Consider the following 27898-nt stretch of genomic DNA (forward strand, 5'->3'; position numbering starts at 1 on the left):
TACGAATGTACTTGCCTCGGTTTGGCTGTACTTATCGTAAGAGGCGACTAAACAGCCACCGGGTAGATGGGACTCCTTAGCCTGGGAAGGCAGCTCATCTGAGGGAAGGAAAACTCTGAACCTAAACCTCCACTGCCTTGTGGCTACTTCCAGTTATGGAAAAGGCTTCAGGAGTCAACCTCGAGGCAAAATCCAGAGCCGGAGTCCATGAGGCAGTTCGTGGCTGTATAGTCACGCTCTGGCAACTCCTGTGATGCCGCTGGAACCAACCGTATTGGCCTCTGCCTTTCCATTGGACCATTTCAGCGATGTGGAGAGGGGGGATTTGCTGCAAGGGTAATAGTCTATCCTCCATATCTACTTTACCCAGGTTTTGCGCACTGGAGAGAACACTGATCCAGAACCACTATTCAGAGTGCGATACCATAATCTTCCGTGACTGAAGGATGCCAACAACTTGCCTCCATCATCATGGCTCCACCATGTGCCTATGTGGGTGTTGTGTTTTTAAAACGGTATTCAGGTCCTATTTTACAGGGTTGGTGCTGGCCCCATAGATAACCGTAGAACACAATAACCATAGAAAGCAGGAACCTCCCCTGCAGGGACAGAGTTGGAAGTAACAGAAGGTTGTGGTGTGTCAGAAGTTTCCCCTTCAGCAGGTCAGATGAGAAAGTTGCAGGCTGCAGAGAAGCCTTTCCTTTTGTTCCAGGTTGTTACTAGCCCTGAGATTTTGTGCCAACATCTTTCTTGGTCCTGCACAGGTAGGTTATTAGCATCACTGACAAATGCAGAGTGATAGTGACATCTCTGCAATGCTTAGAATATGCTTTTCCCTACAAGTCTTGCTTCACTTCTCTGTCTGCCACATCAGTGGTTGCATTGGGTGCTTTCTCCTCACCCCAAAACACAGGCACATGACTGGGAAATTCTGCTAGTCTCAGTAGTTTGATGGGCTGGAAGTGAACCCTAAGCCTAGCTGACTGATCTGGGAAGTAAAGGCCACTTCATGCTCCTAAGTTTCAAATGTAAGGCCTTTAACGAAGTCCAGTTACTTAAAAGGCACCAGTACTGAAACTGGGAGGGCTGTTTCCATAGGAAGAAACTAGGAGAGAAAATACAATTGGCACACCCCTACCTACCAGCAAAAGGAATATTCAATTGAAGGCAGCTATATATTACAATAGCATGGCAAGCATCTTTCTACCCTTTATCGATGGTGGGAAATTAGCCTAACAAGATGCTAATGACTGCTGCTGAGTTACGATCTACTTACATATCTGGGATCTGCACAGAACTGTCACAGTTCTACTGCTATGCCTTGAATTTCATGAACTTCTGGAACTTTTTCAAAAAAATAATTGCCAGGTACTTAATGCTTTATGCAACTGACAACGTGGGCTCAAGCCCACAAAAACTTGTGTCACATTGAAGTTAGTCCTTAAGGTGCTGCAAGACTCTTTAAAGTCTTCCTGGAACATGCATGCTCCTTCATACATGTGCTGTTCCTTCCTACAGCACAACTTCAAAAATTACATTTAACTGTACCATTTGTTATCAACGTATTTGTAACACAAAGTGTGGCATAATACAAATTCAGAGAGTTACATTGAGACTCAAATTCTCTTTGTTCAGGAGCAAAAAGCTTTTAAATCAAGTGATGCAAAGAGGTATAATTCCACAAAAGAGGCAAGCAAATCAGAAATGAAAAATTGTTTTATTAGCTAATTAAATAAAATATCAATATTTTCTATTTGAAGAAGTCCCAAGACATGATGAAGCACAATTTCTGTAATTCCAAATTAGATGAAAAGGTTAATACAAGACAAAATTTAAACCAAATATCTGTAGCCTTTATAGGTTGCTTCTTTTTTTTAATGAATGAAGGTTTAAAAAAACCTTAAACTTGGTAAACAATAATGAGCTACACCGATGGAGTAAGAACTAAACACTTCCCTGAACTTCTTCTGGAGGCCAGTATTGTGCTTCAAAATGAAATACAGAACTAAAAACACTAGTCTAAAATAGTATTATAGTTGTGCCCAAGATGTTAACATTCCACCGTTTCATCATCAGATCCAGCTCTCATAAAAGTTGGCTGTCTTCCTTTTACAGCTTCTGAATCTTAACATTTTGCAATTTCAGTACAGTCTTAATACACACTGGGTACAATCTACATTTTTTATAAGCCAATGGCAAAATTCTCATTTAGTTTTTCTTCACCGAAGTGCTCTTTTATGAGAAGAAAAAGAACATGTTCAAGCTTTGCCACCTGTGGGAGTTCAGAAAGTCTTAGTTTTAATGGTACAGTCTTTTCTCAGGGTACATGGTAGTAGTTGTAAACAACTTACTCAGAAAAGTTACCCAAATTTTTGGTCCATGACATGTGGTGTTCTGTTGTTGTTCAGACTCTACTTTCCTTTTTGCATAAATTATGGATTGTAGCAGAAGTGAATCCTGAGTAAGAACCCCTGAAATCAGTATGACTGGTTAGTCAGAGCTACTGTCCCACTGATTTCAATGGTGTTTTGTCAGGATTTACTTGGATACAACCTACATGCTATACTAAAAGGATATAAAGGGCACAAACTTTCCCAGTTGGCAGCATGAAACTTCCATCTAGACATTTCCTTCTCCTCTATCATCACAGGCTCCTATTGGGATTAAAATTTATTCCACTAATTTCTTTACAGCAAAGTTACATCCAACTAAGGTATAATCCTGAAACTCAACTTCTCGTGATCTTATCTCAAAACACCACAACATATGATGGAATGAACAATTTCAATTTTGCTCCCCAAATTTCAGAGAAACACAGTTCATCTTACATGCCCAGTGACATTTGAACTATATATGACAGTAGTCTTAACACACAACCAATCTCAGGGGCTCAGCAAGTGACCAATACTTTGAAACAAAAAAAGACTTGAGTTTTGGAATGAAACTTACTCGCTTTCTTAACTCTGTGCAGCAACATTTGTCTTTCTTTGCACATTCTATGAGGAAGAAACACACATATCCATATGTGAGTGTATGGATTGTGGACCCTTTCAGAGAAGGAAATTATCAACTCCTTTTGCTATGTAAACCACTTTAAGAACTTCTTAGCAAGAACATCATAAGCAAGCACTAATCTCCTGAAAATCACCCCCCCCCCCAAAGTACAGTGAAGCTGACCTAGATATCAGGTTGCCAAATTCCTGTTTTGTCCATCCTCCATCCCGTCCAGTGCTCATACTGCAGGTAGAATCATCCCTCAAATGTAAATTGGAGTCCTGTGATTCCCTGGTATTGCTGGAAGATAGCCTTGACCAAAACTTCCTAGATCCCTTTTGGGCATAACTCATACTTGGTTAATGGTCTAGCCAACCCATCTGACTTGGAAGCAGAAAATTTGAAGGTCTGTTATTTTAAGACCTCCACTGCCTTGTGGCTACATCCAGTTACGGAAAAGGCTTCAGGAGTCAACCTCGAGGAAAAATCTGGAGCCGGAGTCCCTGAGGCAGTTCATGGCTGAACACAGTCATGTTCTGGCAACTCCTGCGACGCCGCTGGAACCAACCGTATTGGCCTCTGCCTTTCCATTGGACCATTTCAGCGACGTGGAGAGGGGGGATTTGCTGCATGGGTAACAGCCTATCCTCCATACCTACTCTACCCAGGCTTCGCGCACTGGAGAGGACACTCTGTTCCAGAACCACCAGAGCGTGACACCATAGTCTTCTGAGACTGAAGGATGCCAACTCCAGTTATTTTAAGCCAGTCTATGAGAACTTGGGGGCCTAAGAATCCCAATATGAGACAAAGGGTTAAGGTGCAAGGCTGATTCTTGAGCCCAGTGCAGATGAATGCTGATGCTGCCAGCCAGTTGATAGTCTAAACTGGTCAGTTTCCACTCCAGCTGAAGGAACACATCTGCTGAATGTTTTAAGTTACCTCTACCAAACAGGGACACGTAGTTTGAACCTGTTTTTATTTTCTCTTGACTTTTGCCATTTGTCCTGAAGTACAGAGCTGAGGCCCTTGTTCCATTTTATTCTCAGTAAATTTTTTTTGTTAATTAAACCATCCTATTTCTTAACATCAAGACCAATTTGCCTCAGTCAAAAAGCTACCCAGAAATAACTTGAGAATGTAACTGCACGGGGATGTGAATGGAAAAGAAATGAAGATAAGTTAAGCAGAACATCAGCAGGAATGCTACCCTGCCTTTAAAGTAACCCAATTTGAGGGCCATCAGCAAGCTAACAGTTGGGTGGAAGGCTTGCAATGGTGACTAATATCATGGTGCAGCTCAAAGGACACAAGATACATGTATGTCAGAGCATGCTGTATGTGTGTCAACATAATTAAAGGGTGAGAACAGCAAATTCTCAGTGTGACCCTGGGGATTGCTACACAGTGGTATCAAGCATTAATTTCTTGTTCCACTAGCAAGCAAAACAGCATCAAGAATGAACACAGCGTGATTTTCAGCTTGCGCAGTTAGAATATTCACAGTACATATCTGCATGTGTTAGAATATTCTGAATTCAATCAGGAAGCAGACAAATTATGTTCATGAACACACAAGTAAGAATCTTTGTTTAATAAAGTACTTACCAGGCCCACTGTTGCTATACTTTGCTAAGTTTTCAACAACAAGCTGGTCAGCTACATTCAGAGTATCATTTTCAAAATTTCTGTTGACGGTTACTGCATGAATGCTCTCACTAATGTTTTTCACTGTAATTACTACACACTCATTCAATACGAGATTTTTCAGTTTCTCTGTGGTAGATTCATGCCACTGTCCATCAAGTTCCATAATCCCTAGAAAATAGATAAACCTTAAAAATTTCAACTTGGGTTAATATGAAATGTCAAGACAGTTCACAATGCTCATCCTCTTACACTTAAAATACAAATTAAGAATCATAGAAAGCAGCCTCTCTGAAGAAGGTTGTACGAATGTACTCTGAAATCAAAACAGCTCATAATTAAAAGGGGATAAAAACTTAGTAGGGCAAATTGGGAACAGTTTATGTAGCTGTACCTTATGTAGATAAGGACAAGCACATGAATGATAACAGGGAGGGGGCTATAGCTCAATAGAAGAGTATCTGATTTGCAGGCTGAAGGTCCCAGGTTCAATCCCTAGCATCTCCAGGTATGACAAACATTCCCAGTCTGAAATCTTGGACAGCTGCTGTCAGTCAGTATCAAACACTCTGATGGAACACTGGTTTCACTTGGACACTGCTGTTATTCCAAGGCACCCGTTTTCAGAGGCAAACTGAATATATATAGATATTTCCATTTTATTTGTGGGAAACTACAATGATATTCCATGGCACTCAAGGCAAATCTAAGGAATCTATTCTGAGTTCATTAAGGATTTAGTGACAACTCTTCATAAAAGTTTCTTATCTGCAATGTTTCTATCCATATTTTCAACTAAAAGTATTACATGCAATTGCTTTAGGAAATAATACTAGTACTGCTTTTTGCACGTTGGGATTTAAGGCCCTGTATATACATTGGTAACTGTATGAAAATGTTAATAGGGAATCATGTTCATGTCATTTACTATATGGCTAATGCACGGGTTGGTTAACTACCTGCAAGAGAACACTTAAATATTTGGAATGGTAGTTCCAGGAGGAAGGCAGGTATAGGTTGCAATCTAGACAGCGGCAACATCTCCACATTTCCAAAGTCAGCATATGCCACTTTCACTTCTGACACCGTAATTCCCAGAATTACAGCACGGTACCAATGATCATCACCTAATAAAGTGAACAAGGGTTAACACTTAAGTTTGAGAATCTTGCCATAATATGCATCAATACATTTGTCTACATCTTTCTGCTTTTGGACATTTATCTTGAATCTTGTGAAAACAGTAAGCAGCCCATTTCAAAGTCAATACTGTATGTCAAATTCAATCTGCACAGCTTGAGTAGCAGATTTGGAGACTACATTCACTGGGTTTCCTTCAATAATGCTGTGTTTTCTGGCATCTACAAAAACTTGTCATGAATTTGAAACACACAGTACTGTCACACCACTTGACTGAAGAAAAACAAGGAGAAAGAGAGCCCAACCACAAGTAGGTAAGCATCTCTTGAACACAGAAGTGTTATTACAACGGGTCTGTACATGTTCATTGTTCTACCAGCAGGAATTTAAACGCAGATGAAGATTACTCACTCATAAAGCAAGTGTCAGAAACACAGCCACCACTCCTCTCTGTATCATCTTTATCTGTGTCAGTTCGATAAGATTCTTAACCCAGCTAGCAGCAACCACCACTGCTGAAGGTGGTTCGGCTTGTATGGCAACAGATCCTAGTACATGGATCAAGGGTATGGGCACCCTTCATCCTAACACAGTCCAATCATCCCACACCCTTTCCATATAATTCTATCCACCCTCTCACATCAGAGGGGGGCCTTCTAACTGTGCCGCCACCAGTAGAGGTAAACGAGATGGTGGCAAGAAATAGGGCCTTCTTGATGTTGGTGCATGATCTGTGGAATTCTCTCCCCCTGGAATTGAGAACAGCTCCCTCTTTGAAATCTTTTTGGATGGGCCTCAAGACTTTTTTTTTTAAATTTAGGGAAGTTTTACAATGCTGACACTGGGGGGGGGGGTGAGCGATTTTTTATGAAACATTTTAACTACGATCCAATTGTCTTGTTTTAATTGTTTTTATGGTTTTGATTTTACATTAATGTTTTAGCATTGTTTTATCCATTATTGTACTGATAAATTATTTTGTAAGCTGCCTTGAGGGTCCTTAAGTGGGGTGAAAAGGTGGGGTATTTATTTAATTTAAGGAATTTATAAGTTGGATGCACTAACATTTGGCTATATAGGTCCTAGGTGATTCATGAAAGGGAACAGCTTCCCTAAGATCACTAAAGGTCAGTCTGTCCAATTCATTTTAGGCAGTCATACTACAGCAGAAGTTACCAAGATTACCACTTGATCAACTTGCCTTTACCAAGAGTTACTACAGTTATGGGGTTACAAATGGTACAGATTTATTATCTGTAATGCCACTTCATATAACTGAGCTATCATTCAATAGATGACATTACCACATGAAAAACATGACTGTGCAAAATGACTTGAACTTCATTTGAGCCATGTCAGTCCCTGAAGGCTTAAGGCTACAATCTTGCAAACACTCACCTGGGAGTTATGTTCCATTACATTCAGGAGGACTTACTTCTGAGTAGACATGCAGAGACTCAGTCAAAGGTCATCAACTCTATGACATCAACACTTTCTACAAGTTTCAATTGTCTCCCCATGTTAATTCTCTCACCTGAGAACCTGGCACAACAGGCATCACCAACTTTTGGTTTGAATACACGATCATTTTGAGAGCTGCAGTAATCAGCAAGTTCAATCATCAATTTATGGAGCTTTTGTGGATCCACTAAAATGGGAGAAAATGGTACCAACACACATGCTGTCAGGACTGCCTATGAGAACACACATGCTTAAACAGCTATTTCTTCATGCTGTAAACAAAATTTGTTTCTTGGGGAAACATATGCTGCATAATGATACAGTCAAATTTGGAAATCTGAAGAATTTCCTCAAAAAGTTTCAGTTAACAAAATTATTCTGCAAAAATTCACCAACATTTTCTCTCAACATTAATTGGTTGGTTGCAAATAAGAAAACTACCATTTCCAAAACATTCTCAAATCCTTTGTCCATATATTTGTTTGCTCATTGTCAGTACAGATGCAGAACTGTGTGCAGCTACAAAATGAAGCTTCATGAAGATTGCGTTTGTGAGTTTAGTTTAATTTGGTTCCTACCTTTGGCTTTTATTGGCACCGCATAGAATAAGTTGGGATTTATCACCTCTACTACACGGACAGATAGAGTTTCATTAACGGAAACTTCTGCTGCTGTCCACTGTACGTGTGAAGACAGTTCTGTAAATATGAACATCGGTAAAGTTCTGTAAAGACTGTATAGTAAATCACATAATGAATGTTTCAGGAATGAGAACTAGCATTAACCAAAATTCAGTGTAATTCTGTACAACACGGCATGGCCCATTGTGGAGAGAACAATTCTTAATGGATACCACATACTGCTTCTCATTTTGAAATGCAAGTTACTGTAGTACAGGGGTGACTAAACCCTGGCCCAGGGGCCATTTGCAGCCCTTGGGGACCCCCAGTCCAGCCTGCAAAGGAGCCCTCAGTCTCCAGTGAGCCTCTGGCCTGCCAGAGACTTGCTGGATTCCTTGCTGGCCCGATGCAACTACACTCAGTGCAAGAGCTGACTATTTGACCTCCCGCGCGAGCTGAAGGCTCCCTCTGCTGCTTGCTGTTGCATGTCTGTGAAGTAGCAGTGGCAGCAAAGGAAAGGCCAGCCTTGCTTTGTGCAAGGTCTTTTATAGGCCCTGCGCTATCTTCCTTCATTCATACAAGTTCCATCTCTAATATATTCATTTATGTAAATTAATTCAAAGTTTAAATGTAAATTAATTATTTTTTTCCTGGTCCCCAACACAGTGTAAGAGAGATGATGTGGCCCTCCCGCCAAAAACTTTGGACACCCCTGCTGTAGTATATTATCTTTTGTTTTTCCAAAGTATCTACCTAGAGTTAAATTTTTTATTATTTCTATAGTTTAGAAATTTATGGCTGCAATCCTAACCACACTTTCCTGAGAGTAAGCCCCACTGAACAAGAGAGAACTTACTTCTGAGTAGAACTGGTTAGGATCGCGCCCTAAGTCTGTCAAAACATATTTTTGGTGACATAGTACATTTTTTGTCATTACTAAATTGAAAATAACTTGGCACAGGTTTAGAGCCCAATCCTGTGGTCTACACTGCGTCTCCGCAGTGTGGACCACAGCCGGGCTTACTGTCGGGCTCCTACCAGAGATGGCTTAGCTCTGGCCAACGCTGAGCCAGCACGCGGTGGGCGCCTGAGTTCCGTGGCTCAGCAGTGTCTGTGATTGCCAGGCTACGGAACGGGAAATGGGGGTGTGTCTGGGGGCATGGGGGAGGCATTCCGGGGAGGCGTGGCTGGGGCATGGGGGAGGTGTGTCAGGGGAGAGGTGGATCTGCGGAGCCGAGCTCCGCAGGATCCAGGGCGCTTGGGCAGGGCTGTGCACCCTACACGAGCATCTTCACTTTAGCGGTGACCAACCAGTCACTGCTGAAGTGAGTAGCCCCATTGCAGGGCTGCTTCCCTTACCCCAGGGAAGGGGACGAAGGTCCCCTTCTCCTGAAGAGCCTCCCACGGTAGCACGGGAGGCTCTGGATCTGGCAGGAGCCCTTTGTGCAGCTGCTGGGTTCTGCAGCTCCAGGCAGCTCAGGATTGGGCTGCCCGTTGGCAAGCATGTTCAGTGCCACAAGTGTTACAATCTATCCCTTAAGGAACAGACAAGTCCTTGAGTGGAATTTCATACCATTCAAGACCATTAGCAAGTTTAGTTACCTTGGAAATGACTGGTTGCCAGTTTACCTGGCAACATATTCTGTTTTGACAACACCCTTTTCAAAGCCATATGTTCATTAATTAAGATTTCACTGATCATTACAGGACTGCCAGTAGAATTGTCAATAAGCTCTACTTCAGCACCATCCAGGGTTAAAGAAACTACTTGGGCCTGAAGCTTCTTCCCAGCTGTCTTCATCTGAAATGCTGCTGAGGCTTCTGTCGTCCATTCCTTATTTATGGGACTGATACCTGAGGAACAACCATAGTGGAGTAACCTTTAGTCACTCTTATGATACTTCATACCCTTGAAGCCACTAAGGCTAGAATTCCACATACATTTGAGGGAGCACATTTCACTGAGGATAATAAACTTATGTCTGAGTAAACATTAACTGGCTTGTGCCAGAAGCTTCTCAAAGCATAATGGAATCCAGAGTTCCAAACTGAGGCCGCCACATAAAATTCAGACCGTTATTGCTTTGACAGGGGGTGGGCAGAAACCAAGCATTTTTTCCCACTCATACATCCTGCTCTCATAAGTGCCGAGAGCTTGCAACTTGAATACTTATGCATCAAACTCTGCTTCTTAAGTGCTTAGCAATCACAAGACATTGCAGCCCTCAGCAAGGCAGCACCCAGTGGGTTCTCTAAGGTCTCTGAGAATATAAATTCACCCTCTTAAGGGCTCTCCCTTGTTTGAACTAGAGATGAAAGGAATGGTAGCAGGAGCAAGCACAACAGAAATGGGGGGACAGAAGGGAGACAACAGAAAACAAGTGTCTACTAAAAACACAGCAATGTTTACTGGTCTAGTGCAGGAGTGGGCAAACCCAGTCCACAGGCCATTTGCAGCCCTTGTGGACTCCCAATTCAGCCCACAGGGGAGCCCTCAGTCTCCAATGAGCCTCTGGCCCATCGGAACCCACGCTGACCCGTGACCACCAGATGCGAGCTTGGGGCCAAGTTAGAGCAAGGCCTTTTGTAGTCTCCATGTGTTTTCTGCTTCTCCCTGGGCATTATTTAATGCGCCCCCCCCATTGTCTCTCAACAACTTATGTCTCCATGTGTTTCTGGCTTGGTTTGTATGTTTTTACTGTGCAAGAGGTGTGTGTGGCAAAAGGGTTCATACTTCTCAAGTGGTTCCACATACCTGTATTATAGTTCTCATGTGTATTATAAACAGACTCAGTAAAATTCATTCATATAAGTTCATCTCTAATACATTCATTTATGTAAATTTATTCAAATTTGAAATGTAAATTAATTCTTTTTTTCACAGTCCCAGACACTGTCAGAGAGACGATGTGACCCTCCTGTCAAAATGTTTGCCCACCCCTAGCCTAGCACAGTCCCGTTTGATAATTAAGTATCACAGCAACCCCATGAAGTACGATCAGTTGCTCAGTAGTGAGCTGGAAAACTGATACATGGAGGAGTGGACCATTTGGTGCCTTCATAACCATGAATAAGGGTTTCCCACATCCAAGCCCAACTCTTTAGCCACTGTACCACCCTCATTTATCTTAGAAGATCAGATCCTGTTTTACTAAATTTCTTTGCATTTTCAAAACTTAATTCACTTTGCTCCAACGTGCACTGAAGATTAACAATTCTATATTTATTTCAGGTGACCAAAGCAAACTGTACTCTTAACACTAAAACTATAATTATACAGTGACATTCACCATTTTACTATTTTACTGTGTTCACATAAGTGCAAAAAGTGCAACACTCAGCCCAATCTCTTTTTCAGTATCTGAGACCATCAAGGAAGATTGGATTAAAAGGACTGCACTTATGCTTAATATGCATGAAATAATTTGGAGCTCTGGTTCAGGAATATGGTTTAAAAATGAATGCTCAAGTATTAGAACTTTTATAGTCCAACTCCCTACACTGTAAAGAACATGCTTAATTTGAAACCTAGTAAGATTACTGGCATTATTTACAATTTCATTTTCTATTCTATTTGCAATTAGTCAGAATGTCTAGAATGTAAAGGAATTCTCACCTGCTAATTGACATCTGACAGCCTGAAATGGAAGCCTCAGAAAGACAGATGAAATCTGTCTGAGTTTATCCAGAGTAACCTCTTCTCTGTTTCCATAATCCACAAATTGCACTTTAAAGGTTCCAGATGAAGTGGCTTCTTTCACCAAAGCTCGATACCATTTACCATCTCCTAAATTTTTTTTAAAAGGACACAAGAATCTTGTACTATCCATCAACCATACAAATGATTTCTCATTAGAAAAGAATTTTGGTTCAGACAGTTTTGTCTTTGTTAGGCACGTACAAATAAACTGGACACATTAACCTATCTTTCACAGTATATTCACCCATATTCAACCAGAAATTAAGTTACTCTGTAGTAATGTGAGAAACATACTGACATTTATTCAGAAGGAAAACAGATACTTTTCACTTCATGATCTATTTAGTCATTCCAGATATACAAGTTTTGTAAGTACAAAAATAATTAAGAAAACCTAAACAATCTGAACTAACCACATTGACACTAGGATTCAGAACTAATAGTTAGGACTTTCCTCAACACAGATCACCTCTGCTTTTAAAACCGGGGGTCAAACATCTTGGGAATTCCACAAACAAACCCTGCCCCAAATATATTTGCTTTTCATTAAAGAGCAGCCCATGGGGGGGGGGGGGGCCTTCATCTGGACAGGGACTGTGGTATGATGGTGAACCAAGTCATGAATGGGAAAAAAATATAAGCACAAAAGCCACATCTGTAAGTTTCCCCCTCTATGGCCAGTATCAGCTTGGGGTGGGTGACAGAAGTTAGAACTGCAGCTGTTTATTAGAAAAAGACAGACATGGAACTCCCATGTTACATCTAGATGTGTTTGTCTCGGGTGATAGGATTATGATCTAAGTCCTACTGAACATGATGGACTTACTTCTGAGCAAACAACACTGTTTTCAAACATCTCTAGTTATGTCTAGTTTGGACCTTAGCAGTACTGTCAGAATTTCAAAATTTTTGTACATGCACAACCAAACTTCTCCCAATGGTTTGGCAAGACAGTGTTGACCTGTGTTTGAAAAAGAAATTTAATTTCCACAAGGCACCACCACAAAACAGAGAAAAAACAAGCTTACCTACCAGAGAAATAAGCACAGCATGGCTCCCCCTCTGTTACTTTGGAAATATCAGGAGCTGTTTTTCGACAATATTCTATTAGAGATAAATTCAGTTCTCTTAGAGCATTTAAGTCTGCAAAAATAAGATTAACAGAACAGTATGTTATTCTATCCACTGAGGTAGAAAATCAGTGATCAAAAATGTGTTCAGAGTAATAGTTTAGTTGCTCCAATTTTGGAGATGAAGAGTGATCTGAAACATGTTTCAGTCCATCCCATTGAGCTCAGAGGGCTTAGGGCACAATCCTAACCAATTTTCCAACACTGGCATGGCTGCGCCAGTGGGGCATGGGCTGCATCCTGCAGTCGGGGGTAGTCATGGAGGCCTCCTCAAGGTAAAGCAATGTTTGTTCCCTTACCTTGGAGTTGCATTGCCCTTATGTCAGTGCTGCAAAATTGGTTAGGATTGCAGCCTTAATCAGTTAAAACCTCACAAACTGGGATTAAAGATGATCATAATATTTTAAAAAAAGTTACCTAGAATGTAATCCTAACCAATTTTCCAGCACTGAGGTAAGGGTAATGCAGCTCTGAGGTAAGGGAACAAACACTCCCTTACCTTGATGAGGAGGCCTCTGTGACTGCAACCCAACTGCAGGATGCAGCACATGCCCCATTGGCACAGCTTTGTCTGTGCTGGAAAGTTGGTTAGAATTTGGGTCTCAGCAGTATCGCTTGAGAATAATCAAATTCCCCCATAATATGACAAATGATTTATAAAATGTTCAGATATAGAACTATGAACTAAAAATATGCACCCGAAATTGTATTTGTACTGATCAACTTTATCACATCAATTTTTAAAAAAACAAGGACAGGACAGGAGAAGAATGGAATAGAGAAGTTAGTAAATAAGAGTACAGGTGTCCTGTGTTATCTATGGGGGTTCTGTTTCTGTAATCCTCATGGATGCTGAAATCAGTGGATAATAAAATCCACTGGTCTGGGCACCTGTAACTCTCCAGAGGCAACAGTAGCTGGGCTCCTACTGCCTCCAAAGGGTCCATGTCAGGTCAACCCTGTGGGTTACAGAGTAGCACAAGTGGAAGAATTCTACCCAAGTCCAAGTTTGCAAGAACTGCTGTGTAACACAAACAATTATGGAATACTTGCAGCTGCCTGCAAACTGGCTGAACAAACTATCCTATTCATCCCAGCATAGCATCTTTATAAGTGGGTGTTACCAGTGTCACTCGCTTTTTAAAACTGTGTGAAATAGGCCAGGTGTGAAAATGTCAGGCTTATGTCTAGAAATACAGCTGAAGCAGGCTTTTGATATATAGTACCAGGATATAAAGACAGAAGAGACACAGGATGGGTGTACCTTCATTGTTTAATAAATGGCAATAGAACTCGCTGGGGTTGCATAGCACACACATCACAACATTCACCACCTGTTTAGGTGTTACAGTCACCCAGGTCCAGTCAACTTTTTCCAGCTTTTGATCTGTGTAAAGATAAGAAAGTTTAAACAACAACAACTGAAGTGATGTTAAGTCCTTAGAGTAGTGGCTAACTGTTGTATCAATAGCCTCAACAATTTTCTCTCTGGACGAAGTGTGAAAGGAACTTCGGGTAGAAATTGTGCAAGTATTCTAATGTAGGTGTAATTAAGCTATGTAAAAAATGCAATACTGCATAACAGTAATATGTTTAAGCAAAAAGAATAGTCTAGCCCAGATTTTCTTCAAACTTTTTGTCTCCGGAGCCTTTTAGTAGATTCTCTTGAGGAGCACTCAAGCCCATGCATGGAATCAGAGTCCCACAGCATTGGTGCATGCACGGAATGGTGCAGCACTAAGCAGATGGTGGCCATTTACAGTATGCTTGTGGAACCCCTGAAAGGGCTTCTAGGAGCATACTTTGAGAAATGCTGGTCTAGCCTTATTCCTAAAGTTCCACCTTTATTAACCTATCGTGAAAACTAAAACAATTACATGGTGCCAGCTACTTAACTTTTTATAAACTTACCGCTTGCTTCATGCAATGTTTCAATAGTTGATTCAATTACTTTTGAGACAGAAGCTTCTTTGACTGCATATCCTGACTCTAAAAGGTACTGAGATGCACTTATTACTGGAGTCACAGATTCATCTGTAAGTTCTACCACAAAAGTGTTCTCCTTCTTATCCATTACTTCTATGGACAACACTTTGTTTTGCACCAGTTTTTTCATAAGGGAAGTTGCTTCTGTGGACCATGTTTCAGATACTGGCTTTACACCTTAAAGAAAAAGAATCTTTTAAAGATCTAGATACTTTGTTTTTTCATAGCCAGACTCTTTACCAAGCACTATCCTTGTAAACAGCAATAAAGTTTCCCAATGCTTGGGATCAGGACTTCATTATCTTCAAAGTGTTTTAATGTTTGCCACCATACCGTATATTTTTGAACAATTTTACACACAAAATACTGATGCTTAAAATGTCAGAAGTTGCTTAATTTACATGTAATCCTAGAAGTTACTGCAGATACTCAAGCATAAGTTGATCACACGGTTAAGTTGAGGGCAGGTTTTCAGCCAAAATTATGGAATTTTCTATGACCCTCTAATAAATCGGGTGTGTGTGTGTGTGTGTGTTTAAAACTTAGGAGGTGTCAGACTATAATTTTGTCTGATTTTACCCAAGACCACATCCTGAAAAAATCACTTACCAGTAATTGCTACCTAAGAACTATATAGTTTCTAATTTATGGGGTACAAGCCATGATGTGTATGCACAACCTCCTGATTTTAGGAATGGGTTAAGTCAGAATGCCAGATGTAGGGGAGGGCACCAGGATGAGGTCTCTTGTTATCTGGTGTGCTCCCTGGGGCATTTGGTGGGCCGCTGTGAGATACAGGAAGCTGGACTAGATGGGCCTATGGCCTGATCCAGTGGGGCTGTTCTTATGTTCTTAATTTGTTAAAAATATAGTAAACAATTTTAAGATACATTTTTATTCATTAACTTTTTAATTTCTGTTCTTCACAACTTCTGAGTAAGTGCACTGTAAACAACATACCAGTAGAACCATTAATCAAATCCTTCTTTAAGATGCCTGCTGTGTGAAGCCAGAAGTTCAACATATAACATACAACTTATAACACATGACTGGGAGTATACAGTTCAATTCACAGCAGAGACACAAGCAACAAGGACTGAGTGTGAGCAAGCACGGCTACACATAGTTACAACACAATTTACTCAGAAGTAGACCCATTCTTTCCATGGGTGTTATTCTTAAGTAATGGTGCCCTGAACTGTAGCCTTGGACTTTGTTTCAGACAGAAGTAAGGATTACATCCTGGTGTTTTAAAACCAGACCTCTGCCAAACATTTGCAAAATGTTTTGCAAAACGGTGCAAAAGGTGTGATCATGCCAAAGAGAACAAGGCAGGAGGTCTGGTCATTTGCCTGAAGATTAACATCCACAAAGTCGCCAGTTCGAGGCCACCGGCACCGTGCGACCTTGAAGCAGCTGGCAAGCTGCAGCTGCAGCTGTTCCATCTGCTCGGAGCGTGGGAGGATGGAGGCCAGAATGTTAAACCAGATTGGAGTGTAACACCTTGAATGTAGTGGTTCTTGAAAGAAAGAACCTTCTTTCAATTTGTAAAAATCCCTGCGTGGATTTAATAAGCCTGCCTATGTAAACCGCCTTGAATAAAGTCTTGAATAAAGACCAAGAAAGGCGGTATATAAATACTGTATATTATTATATATTATTAACAAGGCTTGTTTGATTTAAATAGAAGCCTTGAGCCCTGGCTTACTTTTGTCTCAGGAATACTGAAAGGTTAACTCTGGCTGCAGCTTTCAGCCTCATTGCCCTGAAGACTAATAGCTGTCTAATTATATCTGCATTGTCCTCTTGCTCTCAGGCTTCCTGAACAGTCCTGACCCCTGACCCACAGATAAGGTAAGGATATGATTTACAATTGATTTATTGGCACAAATCTCTCGTTTTATAGGCAAGTACCCATGGTACATATTTTAGAATAGCAACTCCCAAGCATAAAATTAAGAGAAAAAACAGCATAAAGGGGAGGAAACTAGATATAAGGACATGAAACTTAGCTTCTAGTGCCCATCAAGGAAGGAACATAACTGATTATGCCAGGTTTAATTATCAAAAAATTTAGAAGGGTCATCCCTACAAAGCTTCTCACCTTACTGGTGGCTGGAGGAGAAACTGAAGTCAGATATATCCCCTGTGTTACTGAAGTATATCCACTGAAGTAGTACACACAGTTTTGTTGACTTCATGCAAGTGGAAATAGGTACACATACTTAAATATACTTAAGAAACCTATGCAAATTTAAATGAGAAAGTGAAAAACCCAAAAAGCCAAATGAAAACTAAGTACAGACTCCAACTGAATAGCAAAATGTTCAGTGTTATCTACTATTCTCAATTTGCATTTATTCACTTTGTGTCATACCTGCTAGGATACATGCGATAGCTTGCACTGGTAACTCCATTAATTTTGGAGTGATTGGTCGAAGCCTACTTAACTGAAGGATTTCCAAGTTGCCAAAGTCTACGTAGCCCACTAGAGCAGTTTGATCAGAAGTATAAGACAAAAGGGATGCACGATACCATTGAGTATCTTCTGGAAAATAAAAATATCAGGGGTACAATGTATTATAAAGTACAATGCTTTTATAAATAATCTTTATGCAGCATCCCAATCTTGTAGACTGTTGCTACAGCCATGCAAGCAATGGCTCACAGTGATGCCACAAAAGTCTTATTTAACTAGTCAAGCCAACCAGAGCTAGTTTATTCTACTCACACAGCCAGACACCACATTTGCAAGATACGCACCACAGGCACACAGATTTGCTGTTATTTATCCAATCCCATGGGGACCAATTCAGTTAACAGGGATCCTACCACTTCAGCATTGTAAGCATGTAACTGTCCCTAGGTGTTCAGATGAACTACAGCAAGGGCAGAAAAAGGAGATCTGAAGCAACTACTTTGCATGCAGAAGGTCCCAGGTCCAGTCCCTGACCTATCCAGGTAGAGCCAGGAAAGACCCGTCTGAAACCTGGGAGAGAGACTGCCACTCACCAAGGCAATACTAAGCAAGATGCTTCAAAGGTCTGACGCGACAGAAGGCAATTTCACAGAAGGCACTAACTGTTTCAGAAGTGCCAATAACCATAGTCACATGATCAACGTCTAGATAAATCAATCAATAAACAAATGATAATCTGAGAACTGCAGCTGTTGCAGCTTCATATATAGTTGGCCCATAAAAAGAAAGTCCATTGAAAATCAGAGTCTTCATTCTCTGCATTTGGACAATACAGATAAACCAAAGACAGTAGTCATTCCTTCAGATAATCCAGAGCACATACCATCTATGCATTTAATTACTTCAGCCTCAGAAAAGTTAATAAAGGCATACAACCACATCCTCACACCTTCCCTCATTCATCATACCTGTAAACTGGGCACAGCACATGTCCCCTACTGCTGGACGGAAGGATGGGTTAGTTGGGATTCCATCACAATATTCACGCAGGGATATCTGAAGTTCAGACAGTTTGCCTGATAATATAGGTATATAGGTGTGAAAATTAAGTTATGTAATAAGCTATAGAACACTGCATATAAAAATCAACCAGCTTCCTCATATACTGAAGGTACCCGACTTACAGACATTTGAGTTACAAATACCCAACTTATGGTCAGGGCACTGAATAAAAGTCCCTGCTGTAACAATGGGGAAAAACAGTTTTATAACACTGAAAAATCTGGGGATTTCTGGAGGTAGAAAAGGAAAGGATGAAGAAAGCCGTGAGTGTGGCTGAGGCTAACTGGGCATAGGGAGGGATGAGTTACTGTGAGGCGTAGTAGAGCATTAATAATGTATGAGACAATGTGGGCCCTGAATGGAGGCAACGCCGCAAGAACAAAGAACAGCCATCTTTTACCACTACCAAGCAGGGAAGGGAGAGTTAAATCGAGGCCCCCTCCCCATAGCTGTCATCTGCTCTATTTACAAGGCAAACACAGAAATCTTACAGTCTAAACACTATCTCTCAGCCCAACCTACCCATGTTGTTGTGAGGACAAAAGGAGGGGGGAACCAAGTACACCACCCCAAACACCTTGGAGGAAGGGCAGTATAAAAATATTAAATCTTAAAATATTTTTTAATAACATTAAAACCAAAGAACATTCTTAAGACACCAACTTTCTGTGTCATGGGTGTCTGCTGGGCCAAAGTAATCACAAGTTATACTTTTCCCCCTCAGGCAAGTCTTTGGAATTAAACTGGCTCCCCAAGTTATGGATGGCCGAGTTTCAAATGGCTGCACTGACTTTCAAGCAGGCGCAGTATGTTCTTCGGTGATGCTTTTGCATAGGTGCAATAGTGCTGAGCCAGCAAGAATTGCATGTTTTGACTTAAGTACAGACTCCTGGAACCTAACTTGTACTTAAGTAGGGGAATTAGAGTACGTTTTTTAGGAACGTTTTAGGAATAGGAACATACTTTTAAACTGCTTCATTGTTCCAACAGAACCAAAATATTACCTCAAAGCACAAACAGGAGTTATAGGGTGCACAGGTTCTCTGATTTGCAAATTTTCAGGTTCCTGATAAGTTCAGCTGTCATTTAAAAACAGTTTTAATCCTTTTCTATATGTAGCACAGAAAAAGACTAGTTTTCTCAGCTCACGTGGTGACTCAGATTGTAAATGCATAGTTTTGTAATATAATTTTAGACCAGTGTTGCTTTCAGTGTTAAACCATCTACTCCAAATAGGGAATTTGTTTCAACAACCTCTTCCCTGCATGCCAAAGTTTCAGTGTTCTGCAATATGTTCACATTTTTATTCCTGCATAAATGTTTATATTTCAAGTTAACTGAATCAGAACTTACTGCCATTTTCCATCCGCTGACAAAAAAAGTTTCCAGGACTCTGTATATGGGCAACCATACCCCAAAATACATCTCTTATAGACAGTGAAATAATCTTTGACGCTAGGCGATCACTATGAACCTGTCCTTTATACTCAATTGTCTTATCCTGAACAGAAATCTTTTCCATGGTAGAACCTGAGGAAAACAGAAATCAGCACCACTATTACTTGTAACTTCCATCACTATTTAGTAGTAATTTAAGCTAAAAGTTTGTACAGCAATCATTTTCAACCACTGTGCCATGGCACACTGAAGTGCCATCAATGGTCTGCAGGTGTGCCATGGGAGTTTGGGAGAGGGTCATTCATTAGTGGGGCCACTGAGGGATGTGAGCCCCCTGCTGGCAGTGTGGTGTGCCTTGTCAATTCAAAAAACAGATGGTGTGCCTTGACAATTTTAGTCTTATCAGTGTGCCATGAGATGAAAAACTGCTGTTGTACAGCATCCTTAAGAGAACAGCTTTAATTGTAAGCTGATCCACTATAACCCCAAACCCTGGCCCGGGGGCCACTTGTGGCCCTTGGGGGCTCCCAATCAGACACTCGGGGAGGCCCCAGTCTCCAATGAGCCTCTGGCCCTCAAGAGACTTGCTGGAGCCCATGCTGGCCCGATGCAACTGCTCTCAGCATGAGTATGACTGTTCGACCTCTCACCCGAGCTGTGGGATGAGGGCTCCCACCACTGCTTGTTGTTTCATGACTGTGATGCAGCAGTGGCAGCCAAGGAAAGGCTGGCCTTGCTTTGTACAAGGCCTTTTATAGGCCTTGAACTATTGCAAGACCTTCATTCATTCATATAAGTTCCATCTCTAATAAATTCATGTATGTAAATTTATTCAAATTTTAAATGTAAATAAATTCTTTTTCCCCCCTGGCAGCAGACACAGTGTCAGAGAGATGATGTGGCCCTCCTGCCAAAAAGTTTGGACACCCTTGCAATATACCAAGGCAGTCCAACTTCTGGCAGCCTGAGGGCATGACCCTGGTGTGACCTCTGACTGGGCAGACCTGGAAATAATTGGTGGTGACTGATGACATCACTATCAATTAGTTCTGTGTTCTGAGCTGCCAGTCACACGGCAGGCTCAGTTGAAGGAGGTGGCAGTAGGCACGGTGGGGCTTTTCAAAGCAGGAATGGTGAGGTAGGGACATCAAAAAGTAGCTGAAGCGAGAGGTGGCAGTGGGGGCAGGCCTGTGGAAGGGCTTTTAGGGGGTGCCAAAAAGAGCATTGCAGGTCGTATGCAGCCCATGAACCATGTGTTGGACCACCATGCACTACTTTCACAATTTCATTTTCTAATGTGTGTGCAGGGTTGCAATCACACATCCTAAGAACTTAGGAATGAGACTCGGGATGCTGCATCTCTTCTGTTAGTGTTAGAGCCAAGCACTCACGAAGCACCTAGGAACAGCATCAACTCCTCTTATGGCTGAAGTTCAGCCCTAAGGGCTCTAATAGACGCAGGAAAAAGGGTTGCGAAAGAATAGGTCTTCATATGCACTGTATAGCCCAAAATTTCCTCCCAAGTTGGAGCAACCTTAGTAAAATTATGCTTGCCATAGTCTAGAAGACATGCAATCTACTTTCCTTCCCCAAGCATTCAGTGGGCACACACCTCTAGCAAGGTATATGGGGAGACTCCCCAAATTTCCAGGGTATTGCAATCAGTTAAACAAAGATGAGGTTGAAAATGGGTGACTATACAACCACTCTGGAGTTTAATAGTTTTTAAACAAAGCACAGAAGTTAAACAAATACTACAAAACTTGTAGAATTTAAACAAAGTTCTCATATTTTTCTTTAATAAGTTAATTAATGTTAATTCCAAGTATAATAAATACAACATGAGAAAGTCAAATCTTTCAAGAAAGTCAACTATACATCTGTAAACTGAAAGAATGAGCTGTTTCCCGAATCTCCCTCCTCAGTTACTCTTTCAGACTCCATTTCTCCTCAGTTAGTAGCTCTTACTGCTCCTTTTCTTTTTTGCATGATTCTCTTCTAATTACTCAACTCCAGCTGTTAACTGCCTCTTTTTTTGATATTTTCCTCAATGACTTGACTCCCGTTCTCTTTCTGCAGCCCTAGCTTTTCTGCCAGTTACAGCCAACCCACACTATAATTTATTCTCACAACATTCCACACCCTCATTGTAACCACCATATACCTTCCTACACCTTCACAGAAGTTGGTCTTTCAGGAGTTCACAAGCCAGGATGCTGGCAACTGAATCTTCTGTTACTGCAAAGCAGCCTTTTGGAAGAGGCTCAAATGATCAGTGATGGAGGGGACATACCCACAGGTCGCTCAAGCAGACAACATTTCCAATAAATAAATCTATTAGTAAATGCATGATTCTTAAAAAGGTAGCTGAACCTTCCCTTCAGAGGCACTAAAGAAAGCCAAAAGAAACACAAAAACCTACCAGTAGCTGACCTGTCCTTGTGGTTACTGTCCAAAACACATCCCATTTCCAGGAGTATTTCATGCATGTGTTTACCTGAAAACATATTTGTGAATATGATATAAAAAGCATTGACACTGCAACATGCAATGTGATTTAAAGTCATGATTTCAGACCAGAATCACTGTCATCTGGAATATAGATCCGATCCAGTGATGTAAGGCACAAATTTTCCAGTTTTCTAAAAAACGTTTTATATACGTAGTTCATTCATTATGCCACTAATAGATATACTATTACATAGCTTCAAAGTTTTAACAGTTTTTAGGTGACTATCTCTAGGAAGTACGGGTGTGCATGGCTTAATGACAGGGATGCGTTACTGCACCCGTCAAGTGACGCTGGACGTTAAATGATGTCACTTGTTTTAAGCCTTCGAAACCCAGTGCTCCCCTTGCCTCCAGAGGCCTTTCGGAGCCGCACAAAGGCCGCATGCATCCAAGTGCTGCCTCTGGGAGAATCGGAATGACCTTTTTGGTCAAAAAATTTGCACTCCCTTTTTCCTCAGGCAATTGGATGTGACATTTTTTCGCCTTATGGCATTCTGAGGCCTGGGGAAGCCCCTGGAGGGGCTCCCACGGAAACCGGAAGTTGCAGGGGTTTTTTTGCTGAAAAAGTTATTCTGAGCCTCACAGAGGCAGTGCGCTAATGCATGCTGCTCCTGCGGGGCTCAGAAAAGCCTCCTGGAGACATGGGGAGCAAAGCTCCCCTTAGCTTCAGAGGCTTGGGGGGGAGATAGTGATCAGCGATGGAGGACCATTGCATACGTGGCCCATTACTGGTTGGATGGTCTCAAAGAGATGCTCATCTGTATTCGTGGATATACATGCATAGTAATCTCAATGTGATGAAGTTAGTATGTTGACTATTTTCAGTGCCTTAAATTTTTCCCCTTAAAATTTAATTAGTGCAAGGAAGTATATAAATATGACTCACTCATTATGTCTTAAAGTTTACAAGAATTTCAACAAAATATTGGTTTGTGCAATTTACTATTTATTGTGCAAACATTTGTGCAATTTGTTGTTTTACTTTTATAGTAAGTATTACATTCCAATTATACTGGTTACTTGAACCACTTCTGATATCAATAACGCATGTTAAGTTAATATGGCTTATTTCTTTAGTCTTGTTTGCTGAACACAAGTTAAACATTATAGATCAGGCGTGCTCAAAACCAGCCAGCCAGTCAATCGCGATCGACTGGTAGCTCGTGAAGCAAAATCCGGTCGATCACGCGCCAAGCCTCCCGTCCGCCACGTTGAAAGGAGAGGGAAAGAGCCCAGGAGCTTCCCGATTGGCCTGCCATCGCATCCGGGACACTCGGCGGCGCCGGGCCAATCGGGAAGATCGGGGGCTCTTTCTCGCCCCTTTCAACATGGCGGGCCAATGAACTTCAATGAAGGGCGGGAAAGAGCCCCGGAGTGCCCCCCAGCCCGCACTGCCGCTGTAGCTCCCCCTGCCCGGCTCCCTCCCGCCCCACTGACGCGGCCGGTGATGCGGGCTTGGTGGGCGAGGCAGGAGGAGGAGAGCTAGCTAGCTGGCTGGCTGGCGGGCGGGCGGTGGAGCCGAGCGACAGCGGCAGCCAGGCGGGGGGGGAGGGACGGGCAGGCGGGCGGCCGCGGAGGAGGAGGGAGGGGAGGACAAAGGACTGCCTGCCCGCCTTGGCGACGGAGCCCCGGCCCTCCCCGCAGCCCCCCCCGGAGATGGCCTTCGGCTGAGGAGACTCCGTCCTGCTCGCCCCCCCAGGATGCGGGCAGTGTTCTGCGAGGGAGGAGACTCCCGTGCGGCAGCACCCCGTGAGCCTGGCAGGGGGGCCCCCCGAGGAGGTGGCGCTGCTGCTGAGGCCGGGGGGGCATCGGGCCCCCTCCTCCCCTCGCCGCCGCCTCCATCCCCCTCCCGCCCAGCATCCGCGGGCGGCCTCACTCCCTTCCCAGCCCCCAGCTGCATCTTGCTCTCCTCGGGCGCCGGGCGCTGCGGCCGGCGGGAGGGCGAGCGCCGCCAGAGGACAGGTAAGGGGAGCCCGGGAGGAGGCGCGGGGCAGGGAGGGCGGTCCTGGCGCACAGGGGTGGCTGAGGCTGCAGTCCCGGCCGCTACTCCTTACCTGGGAGTAGCCCCGTTGACTCGGATGGGGCTTGCTTCTGAGTAGATCTGCCTCTGAGGCCGCGGTCCTCTCCTCACTTACCCGGGAGTAAGCCCCATTGACTAGCATGGGACTTACTTCTGAGGAGACACCATAGGGTTGGGCTCTGAGGTTGCAATTCTGTCCACATTTACATAGGAGTAAGCCCCACTGACCCTAATGGGACTTACTTCTGAGTAGACATGCATAAGGTTGACCCCAACACATCTAATTCTGTTATGGCAAATGCTATTATTGTAAAAAAAACTCTGGTAGATCTCCAGGCCTTGCTGAGTTTCCAAGTAGCTCTCGAGCCAAAAAAAAGTCTGAGCACCCCTGTTATAGATCATATACCAATTGATGCGGAGCATTCAAAACATTTCCAGGAAATTCTTATCACCAATCAAATCTATCTGTTGAACTGATTTGCTAAAGCATATACTGCAATCGGTCTACAGAGTAAAATACAGGTTGAGTATCTTTATTCATGAGGGTTCCATTCCCAGAACTCGCATGGATGGCAAAAATTGCATTAAAGCAAATCCATTTAAAAGACAATGTCCCTTTGCTAGGTGACTTAGAAACAGCCTTACTTAACGTTTTGATGTAAGAGAGTCATTAGGCAGACAACCCATCAATCGGTCTCTCTCCAGGAGCTTAGAAAGGCTTCACTCCAAGCCAGCGACCCTGCCCTTTGCCCGGGAAGGGAACAGAAAGCAGCGCTGGGAAAGATTGCAAAGTGATTATCTTTCTTTCACATGCTCAGGGGGAAGGGAGGAGTTGCTTGCCTTGGAGTGAAGTCATTCTAAATGCCTGGAGAGAGTATGATTGATGGATTGTCAGCCTGGAACTTTGCTTCAAATGGAAAGGAGGATCCCATCCTGGTGTTGGAAAAAAAGACCTCTGCCAAATACATGCAATTGCAAAAAGGAACCAGGTTGCAGCAGCAAAAGGGAATGGAGGAGAATAAAAGGTTAACTTTGGCTGGAATTTCCCAGGAAAGTTTCTATAGAAACTAAGGAGGTGCCTGCCTGAGCTTAGTGGAGAAATTTTTCAGAGTGGAAAGGCTCTGCCCTCTGATTGACCCAGAGATAAGGTGAAGTGATAACTGGAGCTTGATTACTTGGCAAAAATTAAATTAATTAACAAATTAAATTTTAATTAACATTAAAATATGTTAAAACATGATGTTAAAAAAAACTATACGGTATCTATGGGTAAACAGCCCATAACAATGACAGACACACACCAAGTAAGTAACTCCTACCAGGCCAAACATACCTCTCAGACTCTTCCTAATGTGTTTATCAATATCAAACCTTGAAGCCCATCAAAACAGCCTCCTCCCTCCCTGGCTAATACTCATCCAACAGTAACATCCTAACTTTGCAACAGGAGACAAGAGGAAAAAAAGCCAAGCAGTTAAGTCTCTACCCTCTCTTATCCCTCCTCTGGCAGCAGAACTGAAAATTCCAGACCTATCTCCATGTAAATAAGCACAGCTATACTCTTCACTCTGGTAAGACATGCAAATGAAGGATGATGGGGCTTCAGAACTCTCCACCAATAGGAATCAGGCTGCCTTGGAGAACAATACTGATAAATATACTAATTAGTTATGCAACAACCTCCCCAAGTGAGTCATTTTATTATTTTTATTCTTTATTGTATAGCATCTTGAGCACAGGAAAGGCAGTGTATAAATCTTTTAAATTTATACAATCTCAACAGCAAGCAGTGAGTTCTTCCAAGGATCTCCATTAGTATTTAATGTTCCTATATGCTCTAGAGTCAGGACTGCATACAGGCATCTTGACTGATAGCAGTTCTCCAAGTGTCTGAGGTCTGTCCCAGCCCAGCTCACATAATGAATGGAAGCTGGGTGTCTAAGTAATGGGGGTCACTTGTGGCTTCCCCTTCTATGCACATACCCGTTCTCGACCTTTGTGTCTGCATCTGTTATGAGTGAAAGTTGCTGGCCCTGGTCTAGACCATCTCCAACATATTAGGCAAGGCCTCAGTTCTCATCCAGTGGGTCTCTTACTAGAGCCATTTTACCATTTTGATCTTATTAACTGACAAGTTCTTCAATAAAATATAGTTATTAACGTTAATACTACACAACTAAAAACTTACCAGAATCAGATAGGATAATATCTACAGCAAAGAATGTCATTTCACCCATGCAAACATCAATGATGGTCAAGGAGCAATACTTTCCCACAAGTAGTGCAGCAACTGTACTGCTGCAGTTTGCATCCCACTCTTCTTTAACTGGATGGATATTAGCAACACAACACTTGATAGCCTGAAATCAAAATACACTGTTTAAGAAAGTGAGTGTTACTATAGAGATTCTAAAAACATGGTACCTGTAAGAAAAGCCACGTTCTAATTGAGAGCTAAAAGATTCTTAAATGACCAACATGCAAATGGCTCAAGTACAATGCCACCGAGTAATTTTTTTTATGATAGCAACTACATCATTATTTAATCAAACATGCTGTTATGAAAACACAAAAGCTGTAAGCCATATTATTTCACACAGAGTAGATATTACAGAGGCAGGAGACTTCATTCTTTCCTTAAAGACCATCATTGTTACTGCCTGCCAGACAACTGCCACTGTCCAACTCAGTGGTTTCCAAACAGTCGGTAGGGACCCACTAGTGGGACACCATTTTTGGTGGGTCACAAAACTGACAAGGCAGATTAAGCCATCTACATCAAGCTGCTACTTGGGGAGGAGCACTGCTGCCCAAGCACCATTATAGCCACACCCCTTGGCATTCATAAATTGGGCAGCAGCCTTAGGATCTGATGGACACAGGACCCATCAAACTCAAGAAGAAAGTTCTCCCCCTCCAAGCTGGCAAGGAAAATGTATTGAACTCTATGGAAAGCAAAAGCAAACTACAAGTGCTTATTAATCCATGAGTAGGCAAACATGCCTAGGCTCTTTTCAAAGGTCAGTGAGGTGGAATGCAAGGCCACCAGAATAGTCCCAATCCAAAAAGCACAGACTTCAACAAACGCTCCAAAAGGCACCCGCCCCCACTATATTAGAAAGGATAAAAACAGAGGCTTGAGCTGCTGGTAAACTCTTTTTTTAGGCTAGTAAAGTTAGGTGGGTCCTGATAGAGTCTCGTTTTACAAATTGAGTCCCAGTGCTAAGAAGTTTGGGAACCACTGGTCTAGTTATCATATTTTCACCAGAGGCCTGGAAAAGTCTTTGGTACACATATGCCTCAAGTAGTCTCCCACCTTTTAGAGACTCAAGTATACAGTCGGGCTAGAAATATAAATTACAAAGAAGTGACACTACAAATGGTTTATTAGCTTTTCCTCTCTGAAATCTGAATAAGAGAAAAAAAGTACTACTTTAATGACTATTCCTTCTCCACACATCTGAGAAGCTGAATATACAGAGCTCTGTTCTTGATAGCTGTTCATCAAAAGCACACTTTTCGTTACAGTTCTTTAGTTATTAGAAAGTGTAATACTTACACATGGTGGAAAGGGAGCAACATCCTTGTGCAGTGGTTTAATTCGATGCAATGGTACATTTCCTCTATTTCCATAGTCTATATACAGCACCTGAGCAGTCTTCTTAACGACATCCATGTCTGTTATAAGCACTCTATACCAAGTCTGTGAACAAGATATTTTAAGAAGTCAAGTAGCAAGTAAGTTTTGTTTTACTATAGGGAAAAATGCTTTTTCTTCAATTAAACACTCACTACAGTGGCATGTTTCAT

At 42.1% G+C, this 27898-nt stretch overlaps 1 protein-coding gene across 5 annotated transcripts in view; it reads right to left on the minus strand.

The window, feature by feature from the left end:
- Positions 1-1770: 1770 nt before the first annotated feature.
- The window catches only part of TDRD1 (tudor domain containing 1), a 48181-nt gene continuing 22053 nt past the window's right edge, over positions 1771-27898 (minus strand). For 2 of the 5 annotated variants that reach the window (XM_066619728.1, XM_066619729.1), the window contains exons 9-25: positions 27648-27791; positions 26277-26448; positions 21980-22054; positions 19513-19689; positions 18066-18173; positions 17056-17226; positions 14604-14855; positions 13957-14079; positions 12595-12705; positions 11479-11649; positions 9465-9716; positions 7821-7940; positions 7316-7429; positions 5601-5768; positions 4603-4812; positions 2950-2996; positions 1771-2272 (exon numbers count right to left, since the gene is read on the minus strand). In XM_066619728.1, the coding sequence (XP_066475825.1) occupies positions 2183-2272; positions 2950-2996; positions 4603-4812; positions 5601-5768; positions 7316-7429; positions 7821-7940; positions 9465-9716; positions 11479-11649; positions 12595-12705; positions 13957-14079; positions 14604-14855; positions 17056-17226; positions 18066-18173; positions 19513-19689; positions 21980-22054; positions 26277-26448; positions 27648-27791 (2505 nt within the window). In that variant the 3' untranslated portion in view covers positions 1771-2182. The remainder of the gene's footprint in view (positions 2273-2949; positions 2997-4602; positions 4813-5600; positions 5769-7315; positions 7430-7820; positions 7941-9464; positions 9717-11478; positions 11650-12594; positions 12706-13956; positions 14080-14603; positions 14856-17055; positions 17227-18065; positions 18174-19512; positions 19690-21979; positions 22055-26276; positions 26449-27647; positions 27792-27898) is intronic. The other 3 variants (XM_066619730.1, XM_066619731.1, XM_066619732.1) reach the window with 3 other exon arrangements.

This window comes from Tiliqua scincoides, chromosome 3, assembly GCF_035046505.1.
Source record: "Tiliqua scincoides isolate rTilSci1 chromosome 3, rTilSci1.hap2, whole genome shotgun sequence".
Taxonomy (NCBI): Eukaryota; Metazoa; Chordata; class Lepidosauria; order Squamata; family Scincidae; genus Tiliqua; species Tiliqua scincoides.